Source organism: Eleutherodactylus coqui, chromosome 11 (assembly GCF_035609145.1).
Source record: "Eleutherodactylus coqui strain aEleCoq1 chromosome 11, aEleCoq1.hap1, whole genome shotgun sequence".
NCBI classification, from domain to species: Eukaryota; Metazoa; Chordata; class Amphibia; order Anura; family Eleutherodactylidae; genus Eleutherodactylus; species Eleutherodactylus coqui.
In genome coordinates, this window is record NC_089847.1 from 139,596,318 (window position 1) to 139,617,134 (window position 20,817).

The following is a 20,817-nucleotide window of genomic DNA, read 5'->3' on the forward strand; positions in this document are numbered from 1 at the left end:
AATCTGTTTGTTACCATGACAACCCCAGAGCAAGCGTAATGCAGCATGAGCGGAAAACTTAGTAAGGTGAATGTTACAATGTGTCGCTGTTTTCCATGTGACATCATTCTAAAGTGCGCCGCGCTCTACTGGAGTGCGTCTCATGCGGACTCAACATGCGTGAGCGCTGATCTCAGGGGCCGCCACAGCAGGGGGGTCGTTACTTGGTGTCACATGGCCCTCCCTTGCAGCAGGAAGCCCTTATGTGTTAAAGTCGGCTAAAAAACGGAAAGTATTAATAAAACAAGACTTTATCCTCCGATATAAAGGAGCCGGCGAGCGGGCGAAAGTCTGTAGTTCACGTCACGCGGATCCCAAAACCTGCGCTTTAGGGGTATGTTCACTCAGAATCCCCCGAGGCATTTACCACGAGTTCCGCCCCTAAATACCGTGTCAGAATCTGCGGCCTTCTGAAGCCGGTTTTGGCGCGGGTCCGGCATGGATTTAACTCGGTCAATGGGTAAAATCTGCGTGCGGAATTCCAGCGAGTTTCGGCGTCAAGAAGCGGCCGGTCGGGGAGGATCGCAGAGCGGATCTTGTTGCAGAATTTACCACACAAATCCGTGGCGCTCTGCAGGTTTCCGCACGAAGATGAAACTCTGCTAATGCGCAAAATCCACGTGCAGAAATACGCGCAGATCGCTCCCAAGACGTAATGTGTCATTTCATGGAAGCAGCCCGCGCAGAAGCGCGTTGGGTTCCGCTCATGGATTTCTCGCTCTGACAGGGCCGTGGCAGGACGCTGGAGATCTTCTGTGGTTTTTAGAGGCAGAATTTGCGCAGCAATGAACACACCTTCTGGTTTTTTTCCGCAAGCAGATCTAAAATCTGTAAATGGTAAAAATGTGCAGCGTGTAAACTGCGGCGCGGATTTTCATTGCGCAGGACACTTCTGGACGGGGACTTTGTGGCGGATGGGATGCAGAATGATATGGACTCCGCAGAAAAACTGCAGCAGATCTGAAAGGAGAAAGAAATCCCCAACGGGCGCGTTCTCCTGAGCGTCTTCTTGAGCGTCTTCTTGAGCGCGTTCTCCTGAGCGTCTCCTTGACCGCGTTCTCCTGAGCGTCTTCTTGAGCGCGTTCTCCTGAGCGTCTTCTTGAGCGCGTTCTCCTGAGCGTCTTCTTGAGCGTCTTCTTGAGCGCGTTCTCCTGAGCGTCTTCTTGAGCGCGTTCTCCTGAGCGTCTTTTTGAGCGCGTTCTCCTGAGCGTCTCCTTGAGCGCGTTCTCCTGACCGTCTTCTTGAGCGCGTTCTCCTGAGCGTCTTCTTGAGCGCGTTCTCCTGAGCGTCTTCTTGAGCGCGTTCTCCTGAGCGTCTTCTTGAGCGCGTTCTCCTGAGCGTCTTCTTGAGCGCGTTCTCCTGAGCGTCTTCTTGAGCGCGTTCTCCTGAGCGTCTTCTTGAGCGCGTTCTCCTGAGCGTCTTCTTGAGCGCGTTCTCCTGAGCGTCTTCTTGAGCGCGTTCTCCTGAGCGTCTCCTTGAGCGCGTTCTCCTGAGCGTCTCCTTGAGCGCGTTCTCCTGAGCGTCTTCTTGAGCGCGTTGTGTTTCTTCATCCACTTCATTCCGCCTGGATGAGTCCGGAAGCCGCCGGAACGTCACGTATGATGGTCGCCAGTAGAGGGTCTCCTGTCTGCAGGGAACAGTCGGACCAAACTGCTTCATTATATCTCTTGTCACAAAGGGCTTATTGCTACTTGTGAACATTCCAGGGACCCCCGAGTGCCCTCTGTGCCCCCCTGCAGGTCATATTTCCACCCCTACGGGGCACCCTCTCACTGAGGAGGACGAATCGCCATCATCTGTGCGCTCACAGCGCTCCTCGCGATCACCGCGTTGGCTTCCTGGATAGCGCGGCGTGAAGCGTTTACGCATCGCAGTCTTCTTCACATTCGGCTGCAATTAGCTGCACTGATACAAGGCGTCTGATCAGAGTGACGCGGGGCCCCAGCCCACCACAGAGGGCCCATTAACCCTTGACTCTCAATCAGGTTCCCCTTCCCTTGGTTTCGGACCTCGGGGGTCCCTGTGTAGAGGGTCTTATAAAGGGCGTCAGGTCACCTCCCTACAGGCTCCGCGGTGCACATACCTACCGCTTCCGCCCCTATGTGCTTGGGATCCCCTGTAGGTGGCGCTGTGTATTTCTCCAGGATGGGGGGGGCTCAGCTGCTTCCTATATTTAGCACTTTGCAGCCCGCAGAGAGGACGTCGCGAGCCCCTTGTTAGTAATAGAAGCCGCCGTCTGATATAAGCGGATCGGGCGCCATTCGTGTGGAATCAACGATGATCTAGGAATTTGCTGAATAGTCCATGAAGCGAGTTTTCTCATTACTGAGGAGGGACGGACGAGGCGAAGAGGCGGAGAACAGCCCATACGTTCATAGGAAAGAGCGCAGATCTGATGAGCACATGGATACGATGTAGCAGAGTCTGCGTAACACGTCAGGGTGTACGGGCGCAATCCTAAAACATGACTCTCGGTTTCATCCAACTGCGACGTATTTGAACAGCCGCTGCGTAACTGGATTTTCCTGCTTGTGCGTTTTTTTGACTTGGGGGTTTCCATAACCGCCATCATTTCATGTGCAGCTTCCTCTCCAGCGCACCGCACCGACCCCCTATAATAGAGGAGGACCCCCCCATGGTAACATCAGTTCACCTACGCAGAACACGGATGCGTCGCACCCCGGACTCGTGATCCTTATTCATCTTCCAAATAATAACCAGTAATGGCTGCCGCGCGATGTGCGTGACACGCGGTCGGTTGCCACCAGAGAACCACAATATTCAGCTGCTGAATGATGGCGCTGTTCGCCAATATAACGGGGGCCTCTGCCTTTAAATTTAAAGGGGAATTCCATCAATTTAAAAAACTGGCGCAGAGAGATGGAAAGCTGACAATCTGTCAGACTGAAGGCGGTAAGCCGTCGCGCCCGCGTCCTGCTCACACAGTCGGACAGTAGCGCAGATAAAAGCTGTCAGTTTGCAGCCCATACAGATTGTGCCACCTTTAGCTCACAGAGCATTGTCGGCACCGATCCATCCAGGGCGATCGCTACAACTAAGGCCTCCTGCACACGGCGGGATTTCCCCCGTGCCCGCTGTCATAGGATTGCATTAGAAAACACAATCTTATGCAGACGGCCGCAATCTGTCAGCGTGAAATCACACGCGGAAAACAAATTGTGGCATGTCCTATTTCTGTGCCGGTGTCGAAGAGGCCCACATGGAAATGTCAGTGGTGCCGGGTCGGCTCCTCTCTGCGCATGCGCCGGCTGGGCAGCAGCTGGCACACACGGGCAGAGAGGAGACGCCGGGAGCGGGTGAGCCGCAGGCCTCTGCAGGGGCATGGGACTGCATCCCGCTGCAAGATTTCTCGCAGCGGGATCCGACCTGGCCGTCTGCAGGTTGCCTATGGCAGCCTAAAGGCAGACGGGGCGCTCCGCTGTACTAACAGTGCTGAATAGGAACAGCCACACCACCATAGTTGCCTGATAAATCCTTTCAACCCGCAGCCACCACTAGGGGAGCTAGAACTGAGCTTACTGATAGCTCTATCAACCTGTATACAATGAGCTCCCTCCAGTGGTGGCTGTATATATCTGTATGCAAGGAGCTCCCCTAGTGGTGGCTGTATATATCTATATGCAGTGAGATCCCTCCAGTGGTGGCTGTATATATCTGTATGCATTGAGCTCCCCCTAGTGGTGGCTGTATATATCTGTATACAATGAGCTCCCTCCAGTGGTGGCTGCATATGTCTGTATACAGTGAGCTCCCCCTAGTGGTGGCTGTATATATCTGTATACAATGAGCTCCCCTAGTGGTGGCTGTATATATCTGTATGCAATGAGCTCCCCTAGTGGTGGCTGTATAAATCTGTATACAATGAGCTCGCTCCAGTGGTGGCTGTATATATCTGTATGCAATGAGCTCCCCTAGTGGTGGCTGTATAAATCTATATGCAGTGAGCTCCCTCCAGTGGTGGCTGTATATATCTGTATACAATGAGCTCCCTCCAGTGGTGGCTGCATATATCTGTATACAATGAGCTCCCCTAGTGGTGGCTGTATATATCTATATGCAGTGAGCTCCCTCCAGTGGTGGCTGTATATATCTGTATGCAATGAGCTCCCCTAGTGGGGGCTGTATATATCTGTATGCAATGAGCTCCCCTAGTGGTGGCTGTATATATCTGTATGCAATGAGCTCCCCTAGTGGGGGCTGTATATATCTGTATGTACTGAGCTCCCCCCAGTGGTGGCTGTATATATCTGTATACAATGAGCTCCCTCCAGTGGTGGCTGCATATGTCTGTATACAGTGAGCTCCCCCTAGTGGTGGCTGTATATATCTGTATACAATGAGCTCCCTCTAGTGGTGGCTGTATATATCTGTATGCAATGAGCTCCCCTAGAGGTGGCTGTATAAATCTATATGCAGTGAGCTCCCTCCAGTGGTGGCTGTATATATCTGTATACAATGAGCTCCCTCCAGTGGTGGCTGCATATATCTGTATACAATGAGCTCCCTCCAGTGGTGGCTGTATATATCTGTATGCAATGAGCTCCCCTAGTGGTGGCTGTATAAATCTATATGCAGTGAGCTCCCTCCAGTGGTGGCTGTATATATCTGTATACAATGAGCTCCCTCCAGTGGTGGCTGCATATATCTGTATGCAATGAGCTTCCCTAGTGGTGGCTGTATATATCTATGTGCAGTGAGCTCCCTCCAGTGGTGGCTGTATATATCTGTATGCAATGAGCTCCCCTAGTGGTGGCTGTATAAATCTATATGCAGTGAGCTCCCCCTAGTGGTGGCTGTATATATCTGTATACAATGAGCTCCCTCCAGTGGTGGCTGTATATATCTGTATGCAATGAGCTCCCCTAGTGGGGGCTGTATATATCTGTATGCATTAAGCTCCCCTAGTGGTGGCTGTATATATCTGTATGTAGTGAGCTCCCTCCAGTGGTGGCTGTATATATCTGTATACAATGAGCTCCCTCCAGTGGTGGCTTTATATATCTGTATACAATGAGCTCCCTCCAGTGGTGGCTGCATATATCTGTATACAATGAGCTCCCACTACTGGTGACTGTATATATCTGTATGTAGTGAGCTCCCCCTAGTGGTGGCTGTATATATCTATTTACAATGAGTTCCCCTAGTGGTGGCTATATATAACTGTATGTAAGAAGCTCCCCCTAGTGGTGACTGTATATATCTGTATACAGTGAGCTCCTTCAAGTGGTGGCTACATGTATTTGTATATAGTGAGCTCCCCCTAGTGGCGGCTGTATATATCTGTAAACAGGGAGCTCCCCTAAGTGGTGGCTATATGTATTTGTATACAGTGAGCTCCTCCTAGTGGTGGTTGTATATATCTATATGTAGTGAGCTCCCCTTAGTGGTGGCTGTATATATCTGTATAAATTGAGCTCCCCTTAGTAGTAGCTATATGTATTTGTATACAGTGAGCTCCCCCTAGTAGTGGCTATATGTATTTGTATACAGTGAGCTCCTTCTAGTGGTGGCTATATATCACATGTAGTGAGCTTTGGTATTATTGTATTTTGTCACCACCGGAAGCAAGGGTTTGACAACCCTTACATGGAGGAACGCCCGAATCACGCCCCTAGCTCCCGATTGGCTGTATTATCATCTGGCCGACCGGGAAGATTCTTCTTCAGGCGGGGAATATACACCTCGCCACCGCTGCCAACACTGTCCTCCCCCACGCTGTAGCGCTGAAATGACCCTGGTGCCGCCAGCCACACTGTCCTCCCATGTGCTGTAGCAGTGAGATGTGGCCACTGAGGGCTACTTTGCTCTCTATCTGCCCCTGAGCAGTGGGGCATGCCAGCTGCTGAAGCAAGGGGAGGCAGTTTAGCGGAGTAGCCATCAGTGGCTAGCCATCCCGGCGCTGTAGGCTGGCAGCCCTGTCACTCTCCTACCCACTCCATTGCCGCGCTCACACCTCTGCTCACCGATGTCATCCTCAAGCCCTCCACGGTCTGTCCTTTCATGGTACAGCCGCCGACAGTGAAGCACGGAGTGTGGTGGCGGCCACAATAGCAGCGGCAGCACACAGACCGCTGAGGACAGGGGTAGCAGCCACACTGACACTGCAGTCGGGAGCAAGCAGAACAGCAGGGATCTCTTGCCTCGAAGTCTGTAGATGGGAGGCAATCACTCACTTCCACGCTGGGGAGATGGAGGACCGCAGCACATCGCTGATAGGATAGCAGGGCCGGCACAGACACCCAAACACCAGGACAGGATCAGAGACAGTAAGCAACTGCATCAGCCAATCAGCTACTGTCCTGCCTCCATCCCTACTTCCAGTGCTGACAAGATACAATAGTATCGACACCTCCCCCTACTGATGGCTGTATATATCTGTATGTAGTGAGCTCCCCCTAGTGGTGGCTGTATATATCTGTATGTAGTGAGCTCCCCCTAGTGGTGTCTGTATATATCTATATGTAGTGAGCTCCCCCTAGTGGTGGCTGTATATATCTGTATGTAGTGAGTTCCCCCTGTTGGTGGCTGTATATATTTGTATACAGTGAGCTCCTCCTAGTGATGGCTGTATATATCTGTATACAGGGAGCTCCCCCTAGTGCTGGCTGCATATATTTGTATAGAGTTAGTTCCCCCTAGACATGGGTGTATATATCTGTATATAGTGAGCTCCCCTAGTGGTGGTTGTATATATCTGTCTGTAGTGAGCTCCTCTAGTGCTAGCTGTATATATCTGTATATAGTGAGCTCCCCCTAGTGATGGCTGTATATATCTGTATGCAGTGAGCTCCTCCTAGTGGAGGCTGTATATATCTGTATGTAGTAAGCTCCCTTAGTGGTGGCTCTATATATCTGTCTGTAGTGAACTCCCCCCCCCCCCCCTAGTGGTGGCTGTATATATTTGTATATAGTGAGTTCCCCCTACTGGTGGCTGTATATATCTGTATATAGTAAGCTCCTCCTAGTGGTGGCTGTATCTATCTGTATACAGGGAGCTCCTCCTAGTGGTGGCTGTATCTATCTGTATACAGAGAGCTCCCCCTAGTGGTGGCTGTATATATCTGTATGTAGTGAGCTCCCCCTAGTGATGGTTGTATATATTTGTATATAGTGAGCTTCCCCTAGTGGTGGCTGGATATATCTGTATGTAGTGAGCTCCTCCTAGTGGTGGCTGTATATATATGCATGCAGTGAGCTTTCCCTAGTGGTGGCTGTATATATATGCATGCAGTGAGCTTTCCCTAGTGGTGGCTGTATATATCTGTATGTAGTGAGCTTTCCTTAGTGGTGGCTGTATATATCTGTATGTAGTGAGCTTCTCCTAGTGGTGGCTGTATATATCTGTATATAGAGAGCTCCCCCTAATGGTGGCTGTATATATCTGTATGTAGGGAGCTCCCCCTAGTGGTGGCTGTATATATCTGTATGTAGTGAGCTCCCCGTAGTGGGGGCTGTATATATCTGTATGTAGTGAGCTCCCCCTAGTGGTGATTGTATATATCTGTATGTAGTGATCTCCACCTAGTGGTGACTGTATATATCTGTATGTAGTGAGCTCCCCGTAGTGGTGGCTGTATATATCTGTATGTAGTGAGCTCTCCCTAGTGGTGACTGTATATATCTGTATGTAGTGAGCTCCCCGTAGTGGTGGCTGTATATATCTGTATGTAGTGATCTCCACCTAGTGGTGGCTGTATGTATCTGTATGTAGTGAGCTCCCCATAGTGCTGGCTGTATATATCTGTATGTAGTGAGCTCCCCGTAGTGGTGGCTGTATATATCTGTATGTAGTGAGCTCTCCCTAGTGGTGACTGTATATATCTGTATGTAGTGAGCTCCCCGTAGTGGTGGCTGTATATATCTGTATGTAGTGATCTCCACCTAGTGGTGGCTGTATGTATCTGTATGTAGTGAGCTCCCCATAGTGCTGGCTGTATATATCTGTATGTAGTGAGCTCCCCGTAGTGGGGGCTGTATATATCTGTATGTAGTGAGCTCCCTCTAGTAGTGGCTGTACATATCTGTATGTAGTGAGCTCCCCCTAGTGGTGGTTGTATATATCTGTATGTAGTGATCTCCACCTAGTGGTGGCTGTATATATCTGTATGTAGTGAGCTCCCCATAGTGCTGGCTGTATATATCTGTATGTAGTGAGCTCCCCGTAGTGGGGGCTGTATATATCTGTATGTAGTGAGCTCCCTCTAGTGGTGGCTGTACATATCTGTATGTAGTGAGCTCCCCCTAGTGGTGGTTGTATATATCTGTATGTAGTGATCTCCACCTAGTGGTGGCTGTATATATCTGTATGTAGTGAGCTCCCCATAGTGCTGGCCATATATATCTGTATGTAGTGAGCTCCCCCTGCTGGTGGTTGTATATATCTGTATAAAGTGAGCTCCCCCTGCTGGTGGCTGTATATATCTGTATGTAGTGAGCTCCCCCTGCTGGTGGTTGTATATATCTGTATAAAGTGAGCTCCCCCTGCTGGTGGCTGTATATATCTGTATACAGGGAGCTCCCCATAGTGGTGGCTGTATATATCTGTATGTAGTGAGCTCCCCCTGCTGGTGGTTGTATATATCTGTATAAAGTGAGCTCCCCCTGCTGGTGGCTGTATATATCTGTATACATAGGGGTCCCCCACTATATATATTTGTATAGAGTGAGCTCCCCCTGCTGGTGGCTGTATATATCTGTATACTGTGCATCACAAGTTGAGGGTATATTTTGCTGCCATGTTCTCAGGTTTCCTCATCCTCAATCAAGTTGGATTTCACTCAGTGGGGATCATCTTCTGGCGCTCGGAGCTGAATCTAAGAGGCGCCGCTACAGTGAATGAGGGGCAAGAAGTACAGCGATCACATCAGCGGAGTCGTGGATACAGAGTGACAGGTCATCCATAAGAGCACAGCCTCCATATAATGGCAGTACATACACTGCGGTGACGGAAGTATTCCCCCCCCCTCCCCCGCCAGTCCTGTGCTGTCCGGTGATGTGTGAGCAGGAGGCCGCGATCACACGGGCGGGTCGGACTCCGCATGTCATCACTACCGGAAAATAATTGTGAATGTTCATGGATGCAAGTTTTCCACCGGATGTCTGCTATGCACAGCTCCAACCAGCACTCCGGGTTTCTATTGAAGTTGTGAGCGTTTCCACCACTCATACCCAAAGTGTATGGGCGACGCAACTCTCGCATCTATTGTCTACAATGGGGGCTGTCCATGCGGAATCTACGCAAAAATAGAACAGGCTGCGATTTTTTTCCACTTGTGGGAAAAGCAACTCCTATCAGTGCATCTGAGTCAAGCTGCGAAAGTTCATGCCTTTCAATGGGCGTGTAATACCGCATATTGTCCACACGGGTGCCAATTGTGGATTCTGCAATGCAAATGCGCCCATGTGAGCCCGGCCTTTGGTATAAAAGAGAGAATCACACAGGAGACCCTAGTACAGAAACCATCAGATGCCGCTAGGTGTAGAGCTGACAACGGGGTCTGATGGTGGGATGTCACCAGGTGTAGAGCTGACAACGGGGTCTGGTGGGATATCACCAGGTGTAGAGCTGACAACAGGGTCTGATGGTGGGATGTCACCAGGTGTAGAGCCGACAAGGGGGTCTGGCAGGGGGATGTCACCAGGTGTAGAGCTGACAACAGGGTCTGATGGTGGGATGTCACCAGGTGTAGAGCTGACAACAGGGTCTGATGGTGGGATGTCACCAGGTGTAGAGCTGACAATGAGGTCTGGTGGTGGGATGTCACCAGGTGTAGAGCTGACAACGGGGTCTGGTGGTGGGATGTCACCAGGTGTAGAGCTGACAACAGGGTCTGGTGGGGGGATGCCACCAGGTGTAGAGCTGACAACGGGGTCTGGTGTTGGGATGTCACCAGGTGTAGAGCTGACAACGGGGTCTGGTGGTGGGATGTCACCAGGTGTAGAGCTGACAACAGGGTCTGGTGGGCGAATGTCTCCAGGTGTAGAGCTGACAACGGGGCCTGATGTTGGGATGTCACCAGGTGTAAAGCTGACAACGGAGTCTGATGGTGGGATGTCACCAGGTGTAGAGCTGACAATGGAGCCTGATGGTAGGATGTCACCAGGTGTGAAGCTGACAACGGGGTCTGGTGGGGGATGTCACCAGGTGTAGAGCTGACAACGTGGTCTAATGGTGGGATGTCACCAGGTGTAGAGCTAACAGCGGAGTATAGTGGTGGGATGTCTCCAGGTGTAGAGCTGACAACGGGGTCTGGTGGGGGGATGTCACCAGGTGTAAAGCTGACAACGTGGTATAGTGGTGGTATGTCTCCAGGTGTAGAGCTGACAACGGGGTCTGGTCGTGTGATGTCACCAGATGTAGAGCTAACAACGGGGTATAGTGGTGGGATGTCACCAGGTGTAGAGCTGACAACGGGGTCTGGTGGGGGGATGTCTCCAGGTGTAGAGCTGACAACGGGGTCTGATGGTGGGATGTCACCAGATGTGAAGCTGACAGCGCAGTCTGGTGGTGGGATGTTACCAGGTGTAGAGCTAACAACGGGGAATAGTGGTGAGATGGCTCCAGGTGCAGAGCTGACAACGGGGTCTGGTGGGGGGATGTCTCCAGGTGTAGAGCTGACAACGGGGTCTGGTGGGGGGATGTCACCAGGTGTAGAGCTGACAACACGGTCTGATGGTGGGATGTCACCAGGTGTGAAACTGACAACGGGGTCTGGTGGTGGGATGACACCAAGGTGTAGAGTTGAAAACAGGGGAGGAGGAGAGATGTCACCAGGTGTAGAGTTGACAACAGGGGCGGAGGAGGGATGTCACTAGGTGTAGAGCTGACAGTGGGGTCTGGAGGAGGGATGTCACCAGGTGTAGAGCTGACAATGGGGTCTGGTGGGGGGATGTCACCAGGTGTAGGGCTGACAATGGGGTCTGGAGGAGGGATGTCACCAGGTGTAGAGCTGACAATGGGGCCTGGAGTAGAGATGTCACCAGGTGTAGAGCTGACAACGGGGTCTGGAGCAGGGATGTCACCAGGTGTAGAGCTGACAGTGGGGTCTGGTGGGGTGATGTCAGCAGGCGTAGAGCTGACCACGGGGTCTGGCAGGGGGATGTCACCAGGTGTAGAGTTGACAACGGGGTCTGGCATGGGGATGTCACCAGGTGTAGAGCTGACCACGAGGGGGATGTTACCAGGTGTAGAGCTGACAACGGGGTCTGGCATGGGGATGTCACCAGGTGTAGAGCTGACAACGGGGTCTGGAGGAAGGATGTCACCAGGTGTAGAGCTGACAACGGGGTCTGGTGGGGGGATGTCACCAAATGTGGAGCTGACAACGGGGTCTGGTGGTGGGATGTCACCAGGTGTAGAGCTGACAGCGGGGTCTGGTGGGGGGATGTCACCAGGCGTAGAGCTGACAACTGGGTCTGGTGGTGGGATGTCACCAGGTGTAGAGCTGACAACGGGGTTTGGTGGTAGGATGTCACCAGGTGTAGAGGTGACAATGGGGCCTGGAGGAGAGATGTCACCAGGTGTAGAGCTGACAACGGGGTCTGGAGCAGGGATGTCACCAGGTGTAGAGCTGACAGTGGGGTCTGGTGGGGTGATGTCAGCAGGCGTAGAGCTGACCACGGGGTCTGGCAGGGGGATGTCACCAGGTGTAGAGTTGACAACGGGGTCTGGCATGGGGATGTCACCAGGTGTAGAGCTGACCACGAGGGGGATGTTACCAGGTGTAGAGCTGACAACGGGGTCTGGCATGGGGATGTCACCAGGTGTAGAGCTGACAACGGGGTCTGGAGGAAGGATGTCACCAGGTGTAGAGCTGACAACGGGGTCTGGTGGGGGGATGTCACCAAATGTGGAGCTGACAACGGGGTCTGGTGGTGGGATGTCACCAGGTGTAGAGCTGACAGCGGGGTCTGGTGGGGGGATGTCACCAGGCGTAGAGCTGACAACTGGGTCTGGTGGTGGGATGTCACCAGGTGTAGAGCTGACAACGGGGTGTGGTGGTAGGATGTCACCAGGTGTAGAGCTGACAATGGGGTCTGGAGGAGGGATGTCACCAGGTGTAGAGCGGACAACGGGTCTGGAGGAGGGATGTCACTAGGTGTAGAGCTGACGATAGGGTCTGGGGTCTGGTGGGGGGATGTCACCAGGTGTATAACTGACAACGGGGTCTGGTGGGGGGATGTCACCAGGTGTAGAACTGACAACGGGGTCTGGTGGGGGGATGTCACCAGGTGTACAGCTGACAATCGGGTCTGGTGGGGTGATGTCATCAGGCGTAGAGCTGTCAACGGGGTCTGGCAGGGGGAATGTCACCAGGCGCAGAGCTGACAGCGGGGTCTGGAGGAGGGATGTCACCAGGTGTAGAGCTGACAACGGGGTCTGGTGGGGGGATGTCACCAAGTGTGGAGCTGACAGCGGGGTCTGGTGGGGGGATGTCACCAGGCGTAGAGCTGATAACGGGCTCTGGTGGTGGGATGTCACCAGGTGTAGAGCTGACAACGGGGTCTGGTGGTAGGATGTCACCAGGTGTAGAGCTAACAACGGGGTCTGATGGTGGGATGTCACCAGGTGTAGAGCTGACAACGGGGTCTGATGGTGGGATGTCACCAGGTGTAGAGCTGACAACGGGGTCTGGTGGTGGGATGTCACCAGGTGTAGAGCTGACAATGGGGTCTGGAGGAGGGATATCAACAAGTGTAGAGCTGACAACGGGTCTGGAGGAGGGATGTCACCAGGTGTAGAGCTGACAATGGGGTCTGATGGTGGGATGTCACCAGGTGTAGAGCTGACAATGGGGTCTGGAGGAGGGATATCAACAGGTGTAGAGCTGACAACGGGTCTGGAGGAGGGATGTCACCAGGTGTAGAGCTGACGATAGGGTCTGGGGTCTGGTGGGGTGATGTCACCAGGTGTAGAGCTGACAATGGGGTCTGGTGGGGTGATGTCACCAGGTATAGAGCTGACAACGGGGTCTGGAAGAGGGATGTCACCAGGTGTACAGCTGACAACGGGGTCTGGTGGGGGGATGTCACCAAGTGTGGAGCTGACAGAGGGGTCTGGTAGGGGGATGTCACCAGGCATAGAGCTGACAACGGGGTCTGGTGGTGGGATGTCCCCAGGTGTAGAGCTGGCAACGGGGTCTGGTTGTGGGATGTCCCCAGGTGTAGAACTGTATAAGCTTGACAAAGACCCCGAGTGGGTCAAAACGTCGCAAAAATTGAGGAATAAAGAAGGATTTTTTATATGCACCTGATATGCTGTCACTTTCTCCAGATATTGTGGTTTTTTTGCGCATGAGTCTCAGGCTCAGACTCTCTTGTGACGTGCATCTAGGATCTGAATGATCTGGCCATTGAAGCTTACGCCAAAGGAGTGCTGCGGGCTAACTGTGTTTAAATAACTCACCAGGTGTAGAGCTGACAACGGGGTCTGGTGGTGGGATGTCACCAGGTGTAGATGTGACAACGGGGTCTGGTGGTGGGATGTCACTAGGTGTAGAGCTTACAACGGGGTCTGGTGGTGGGATGTCACCAGGTGTAGAGCTGACAATGGGGTCTGGTGGGGGGATGTCACCAGGTGTAGAGCTGACAATGGGGTCTGGTGGGGGGATGTCACCAGGTGTAGAGCTGACAACGGGGTCTGGTGGTGGGATGTCACCAGGTGTAGAGCTGACAACAGGGTCTGGTGGTGGGATGTCACCAGGTGTAGAGCTGACAACGGGGTCTGGTGGTGGGATATCACCAGGTGTAGAGCTGACAACAGGGTCTGGTGGTGGGATGTCACCGAGGTGTAGAGCTGACAACAGGGTCTGGTGGTGGGATGTCACCAGGTGTAGAGCTGACAACGGGGTCTGGTGGGGGGATATCACCAGGTGTAGAGTTGACAACGGGGTCTGGTGGGGGGATATCACCAGGTGTAGAGCTGACAATGGGGTCTGGTGGGGGAATGTCACCAGGTGTAGAGCTGACAACGGACTCTGGTGTTGGGATGTCACCAGGTGTAGAGCCGACAACGAGGTCTGGTGGTGGGATGTCACCAGGTGTAGAGTTGACAACGGGGTCTGGTGTTGGGATGTCACCAGGTGTGGAGCTGACAACGGGGTCTGGTGGGGGGATGTCACCAGGTTTGGAGCTGACAACGGGGTCTGGTGATGGGATGTCACCAGAGTCAGAGCTGACAACGGGGTCTGGTGGGGGGATGTCACCAAGTGTAGAGCTGACAGCAGGGTTTGGTGGTGGAATGTCACCCACCAATCAGTACGGACATTGCAGCTTCTGGACCTTCCACTGTGGGCCATGTGATTGGGAGATGGAAGCCATCCGGTGTGTGTGGTGCCGTCACGGTCACTGAGACCTCGTAAACTGACAGAACGTGGACAGCGAAGCCTTGTACGAGGTGTGAAGACATCACACACATCGTCTGCCCTCGCTCAGGGGGTCTCACAGGACATTGGAACATCCATTAGCACCAGAACTCTCCGTAGGGAACGGCATATGAAGGGTCACCATGGACGAGCGGCTGCACACAACATCACAGCAGTGACTGCACAGCGGCGCCTGCGATGGGGCTCAGAGCGACGGACTGTAAGTGAGTGGAAGCAAGTGTTGTGGATGAATCACAGGATACCATCTTCTGGTCAGATGGCGGCACTTGGGGGTGGCGGTTGTCTGTAGAGTGGTTTCTACATGACTGAATTGTCCCAACAGCGAGGTTTGGAGGAGGTTCTGTTATGGTGGGGGGGGGGGGGGGGTTCTGCTGGGAAGGACTGGGGCCATTGGTTATAGTGAAGTCCACCCTCACCACCAGTGGGTACAGAGACATCCTGGACAATGTGGCATCACCTCCAGTGGTAATACTCTGGCACAGCTCCGTGTCTCCACCAACATGACGAGCGCCATGTCATACGGCACGCAGGGTGGGGGGCAGAACGTCTGCAGACTTCATTGGCCGCCCAAAGTCCGGATCTCAATCCCATCGAGCGGGATGAATGGGAAACGCTGTATCTGTGCGCCCAACACACCCGTCATCCCCCCATCACTGTCTGAAGCCTCTCCACTCCACACATCTATGGGGATCTGGTGGGAAGCGGCCGCCGGGGGAACTGCAGTCATGGAGGCCCCTTCTATGCGCCCCAATAGTTTTATCGTTGGAGTGTATTTCACTGATTCTGACATCATGTCTTAAACTCCAATCCATTATATAGCGCGGCTCCGGCCTCAGAGGTCACATGTCAGTCATGGCAACATTATCGCGAGCCAGTGCTTGACTGCAGTGGTCACATCAACAATGAAGGCATGGGAGCACTGCAGGAGCTTCCAAAAATCCGGATGGCTACCCTGCACGGGGGTGGGGCGCTTCGAATCAGTTATAGTGCGGGGTCTGCTGAAAGCCAGAAGCGTGCCGATACTGAACACGCAGGGAGTTCTTGTGGATTTTAGTTCAATTAACAGCAAAATTGAAAATGCAGCTCTGGCTGTGACTGGAGTACGACATGATTAGTACAGGGTGATGTTATAATATATCGGTGCAGCCTGTACGATGCTGATAGGACATGATCATAACGTCTTACAAGTGAGGCCGATATCTGAGGTGTTCTCCGTACTTTCAGGAACTGATTCATAGACGCAATTTTGTACGGAGGAACCCTTAATATTCACCTCCCCGTGATTTCATGAGACAAAATCCTTAACAACAGGAGGGACACTGAAGTCTCCAGGAGGAAGAACGAAGTCCGGGCCCTACAGGGGGCGCACGGCCACCAGACCCACAAAAATAACTAATTTATGCCTCGGGGTCCCCGACGAGCAGCAGCGGTGGTACACACCATCTGGACTGGGTATAGCTGGGTGTATGGCGCCATCTGTGGGGGCACTCATTAAAGGGGTTCGTCGCAGGGTAGACTTGGTGGAGCTCGAGGGTCTCAGGGGGCCCAATGGTAGAGCCATCATTAAAGTGGATAAACCAAAGCAGGATTCCCCAGTATTCCCCACAAGCAGTGCCAGCAGCGCTCCTCCTCTGGGGACCCGTTCCATCCGTGTAATATGGAGAGAGAAGGAAAGGGGTGCAGCGAACACACCAGGGTCAGAGGCGCGAGTCCCAGGTGAACCGCCAGGATTCAGAAGCCTAGAGAGGGATGCGAAAAAATATATACGAATGAACGATGGCGGTGGGAAGCCGGATGTGTGAAGACCAGAAGGCCGGTGTCATCGCCGCGCGCCAAAAGAGGCCGTAAGACGATGGGACACAATATAAAACTTCTATTAAATGAATTAAAAACCAGCAGGAGATAAGCGGATCAGGGTGAAGATCCTCAGCAGTCAAGCCAAGTCGGACATCGTTCTTGGGGCTGGGGGACCGGGAACACCAGAAGAAGTGGGGGTCATGTAATATGGCACTGCATTGAAGCAGCTTCCATGACAGTCCCAACAGCAGGGCACTGAGCGATGTTCTGCAGATCTCTAGAGGGTCAGTGGTGTAATGATCTGCAGGACATATCACTATTAGAGATGAGCGAACGTACTCATTTAGGGCTATTTCGCAATCGAGCATCGCTTTTTTCGAGTAACTGCCTACTCGGGCGAAAAGATTCGGGGGGGCGCCGGGGGTTGCAGAGGGGAGTGGGGGGGGGGGGGAAGAGATCCCCCCCGCCGCCCCCCACCCCCCGAATCTTTTCACCCAAGTAGGCAGTCACTCGAAAAAAGCGATGCTCAATTGCGAAATAGCCCTAAATGAGTACGTTCGCTCATCTCTAATCAGGAGGTAGAGAGGACAGAGCGATGTTCTGCAGATCTGTAGAGGTCAGTGGTGTAATAGTCTGCAGGACATATCACTATGTATCAGGAGGTAGAGGGGCAGAGCGATGTTCTGCAGATCCCTACAACGGTAACTGGTGTAATAGTCTGCAGCATTAGATGGGATGTGCTGGATCGCTTTACACCAGAGCTGTGATGTGCCATCAGGTTGGCGCCGGCCGCAGACGGTCAGTTTTGCACACTGTTGTCAGTGCTCTGATGGGTTTTGCTAGGAGGCAGCAACATGTGTCCCTTCACATCAGCGCATCTTTAGTCGCCAGCAACCGCTAACCCTTGATGGGATGGTGAGGCCTGGAGCCTCCGGCGCAGAAGGGCCTGGAAGGGTTAAATGTGAGCCCCGCCTCCCCAGGTATAATGAGTGAACAGGTGTGCAGTGTGCTGCCCCCCGGGGGCCACCTGACAGCGCAGGAGAACCTGTAATAGGGGTATAGAGTGGCCTGGTGCCGGCGGCGGCGCACATTACTGCCTCCAGCCCAATTCTTTACACCCCTTCTAAGATGATGCAGCAGTGATTCATCCGCTGGGTCTGTACGGCGCCTCCATTCTGGCGAACGCTCTGCCGGTCTCCAGCCGGACCCACCGAACGGGATGCCGCTGCGTGTAGACGGTCTGCTTCTCTCTATGTACAGCGCCCATATAAACACAGGAAGCCAAGAGCAACATTGTAACATTTGCCTGCAGGCTTCGTCTGACACATTGTAACCGGCGGCATTAACCCCTGGCATGCTGGGGCACAGTACCTGTCATAGCTCCACCTGCTGTAGCACATGGTTCTGTTGCTGCTGACCCCCTCCATCCTCAGGTGTTGCCTGGTGCTGGGGACGGTGCCTGGCACTGGGTTGGTACCTCCACGCCGGTAAGTGGGATCACATAGAGATTCACTGAAGCTCATTGACTTAGGTCTCCTAATCGGAGGAATGTACCACTTGCAGTGTAGTGAGGGGGGTGCAGTGTGTTTGCGGCGAGCCCCTCAGTATTGTCAGTGTGATGGAGGATGCGGAGTGTGAGGAGCTGGGCGCGGATGCTGGGTGGCCCCCAGATCCCCCTGACACTGGCAGCTGCTGCTCCAGCCTGACATCACTGCCCCTCTGAGCCCAACACACTCCCTGCACACCGCATCCAGGGGCAGCGCAATGTGTGCGCAGGTAGAGCCGGCCGCAGGGATGGGGACGGAGGCTCATTACTAGGGGGGCTGCAGATTAGGCAGTATCTGGGGTCGGGTCTTCAATGTAATGTGTGTTCCTGCTGCGGACAATGCAAACCAGCTGAGGACTGGAGCAACCGTGCACTGAGGACTACAACTCCCATCATGCACTGCCAGTCCTCAGCTTATTAAAGAGCAACTCGGGGCACAAATCTCCTCAACAGCAAGGATGCAGGAATCATCCCAGAGCCAAAGGGTAAGGACCTCAGCCGAGAAATACTAATCCTGTCCACCAGCCACGGTGTGTAGAGATAGACCCGGCCGGGTAAAAACATGCCAAATTAATCACCATGGATCATGCAAAGTTTCACAAATTTGCTTAAATTTGTATCAGCAAACCGTTTACTAAAACTTTGCCAAACATACCTTTCTAACGAGCCACAACGCTTCTTCTTAGACTACAAAGTAAATTATAACTTTTGCATTTACTTCATTAATAAGTCTACAAATTAATTTCATACTGCCCCACCCTGTACAAGAACTGCTATAATACTGCCCCCTATGTACAAGAATATAACTACTATAATACTGCCCCCTATGTACAAGAATATAACTACTATAATACTGCCCCCTATGTACAAGAATATAACTACTATAATACTGCCCCCCATATGTACAAGAATATAACTACTATAATACTGCCCCCCATGTACAAGAATATAACTACTATAATACTGCCCCCGATGTACAAGAATATAACTACTATAATACTGCCCCCTATGTACAAGAATATAACTACTATAATACTGCCCCCTATGTACAAGAATATAACTACTATAATACTGCCCCCTATGTACAAGAATATAACTACTATAATACTGCTCCTATGTACAAGAATATAACTACTATAATACTGCCCCCTGTGTACAAGAATATAACTACTAGAATACTGCCTCCTATGTACAAGAATATAACTACTATAATACTGCCCCCTATGTACAAGAATATAACTACTATAATACTACCCCCTATGTACAAGAATATAACTACTGTAATACTGCCCCCTATGTACAAGAATATAACTACTATAATACTGCCCTCTATGTACAAGAATATAACTACTATAATACTGCCCCCTATGTACAAGAATATAACTACTATAATACTGCCCCCTATGTACAAGAATATAACTACTATAATACTGCCCCATGTACAAGAATATAACTACTATAATACTGCCCCCTATGTACAAGAATATAACTACTATAATACTGCTCCCTATGTACAAGAATATAACTACTATAATACTGCCCCCTATGTACAAGAATATAACTACTATAATACTGCCTCCTATGTACAAGAATATAACTACTATAATACTGCCCCCTATGTACAAGAATATAACTACTATAATACTGCCCTCTATGTACAAGAATATAACTACTATAATACTGTTCCTATGTACAAGAATATAACTACTATAATACTGCCTCCTATGTACAAGAATATAACTACTATAATACTGCCCCCTATGTACAAGAATATAACTACTATAATACTGCCCCCTATGTACAATAATATAACTACTATAATACTGCCTCCTATGTACAATAATATAACTACTATAATACTGCCCCCTATGTACAAGAATATAACTACTATAATACTGCCCCCTATGTACAAGAATATAACTACTATAATACTGCCCCCTATGTACAAGAATATAACTACTATAATACTGTCCCCTATGTACAAGAATATAACTACTATAATACTGTCCCCTATGTACAAGAATATAACTACTATAATACTGCCCCTATGTACAAGAATATAACTACTATAATACTGCCCCCTATGTACAAGAATATAACTACTATAATACTGCCCACTATGTACAAGAATATAACTACTATAATACTGCCCCTATGTACAAGAATATAACTACTATAATACTGCCTCCTATGTACAAGAATATAACTACTATAATACTGCCTCCTATGTACAAGAATATAACTACTATAATATTGCCCCCTATGTACAAGAATATAACTACTATAATACTGCCCCCTATGTACAAGAATATAACTACTATAATACTGCCTCCTATGTACAAGAATATAACTACTATAATATTGCCCCCTATGTACAAGAATATAACTACTATAATACTGCCCCCTATGTACAAGAATATAACTACTATAATACTGCCCCCTATGTACAAGAATATAACTACTATAATACTGCCCCCTATGTACAAGAATATAACTACTATAATACTGCCTCCTATGTACAAGAACATAACTACTATAATACTGTCCCCTATGTACAAGAATATAACTACTATAATACTGCCCCCTATGTACAAGAATATAACTACTATAATACTGCCCACTATGTACAAGAATATAACTACTATAATACTGCCCCCTATGTACAAGAATATAACTACTATAATACTGCCCACTATGTACAAGAATATAACTACTATAATACTGCCCCCTATGTACAAGAATTTAACTACTATAATACTGCCTCCTATGTACAAGAATATAACTACTATAATACTGCCCCTATGTACAAGAATATAACTACTATAATACTGCCTCCTATGTACAAGAACATAACTACTATAATACTGCCCCCTATGTACAAGAATATAACTACTATAATACTGCCCCCTATGTACAAGAATATAACTACTATAATACTGCCCCCTATGTACAAGAATATAACTACTATAATACTGCTCCTATGTACAAGAATATAACTACTATAATACTGCTCCTATGTACAAGAATATA

At 50.7% G+C, this 20,817-nt stretch overlaps 1 protein-coding gene across 2 annotated transcripts in view; it reads right to left on the minus strand.

Moving 5' to 3' along the window:
• The window catches only part of TUB (TUB bipartite transcription factor), a 176,629-nt gene extending 158,907 nt beyond the window's left edge, over positions 1-17,722 (minus strand). For both annotated transcript variants that reach the window (XM_066583677.1, XM_066583674.1), the window contains exon 1: positions 17,613-17,722. In XM_066583677.1, coding sequence (XP_066439774.1) covers positions 17,613-17,668 — 56 coding nt within the window. In that variant the 5' untranslated portion in view covers positions 17,669-17,722. The remainder of the gene's footprint in view (positions 1-17,612) is intronic.
• Between the last annotated feature and the right edge of the window lie 3,095 nt (positions 17,723-20,817).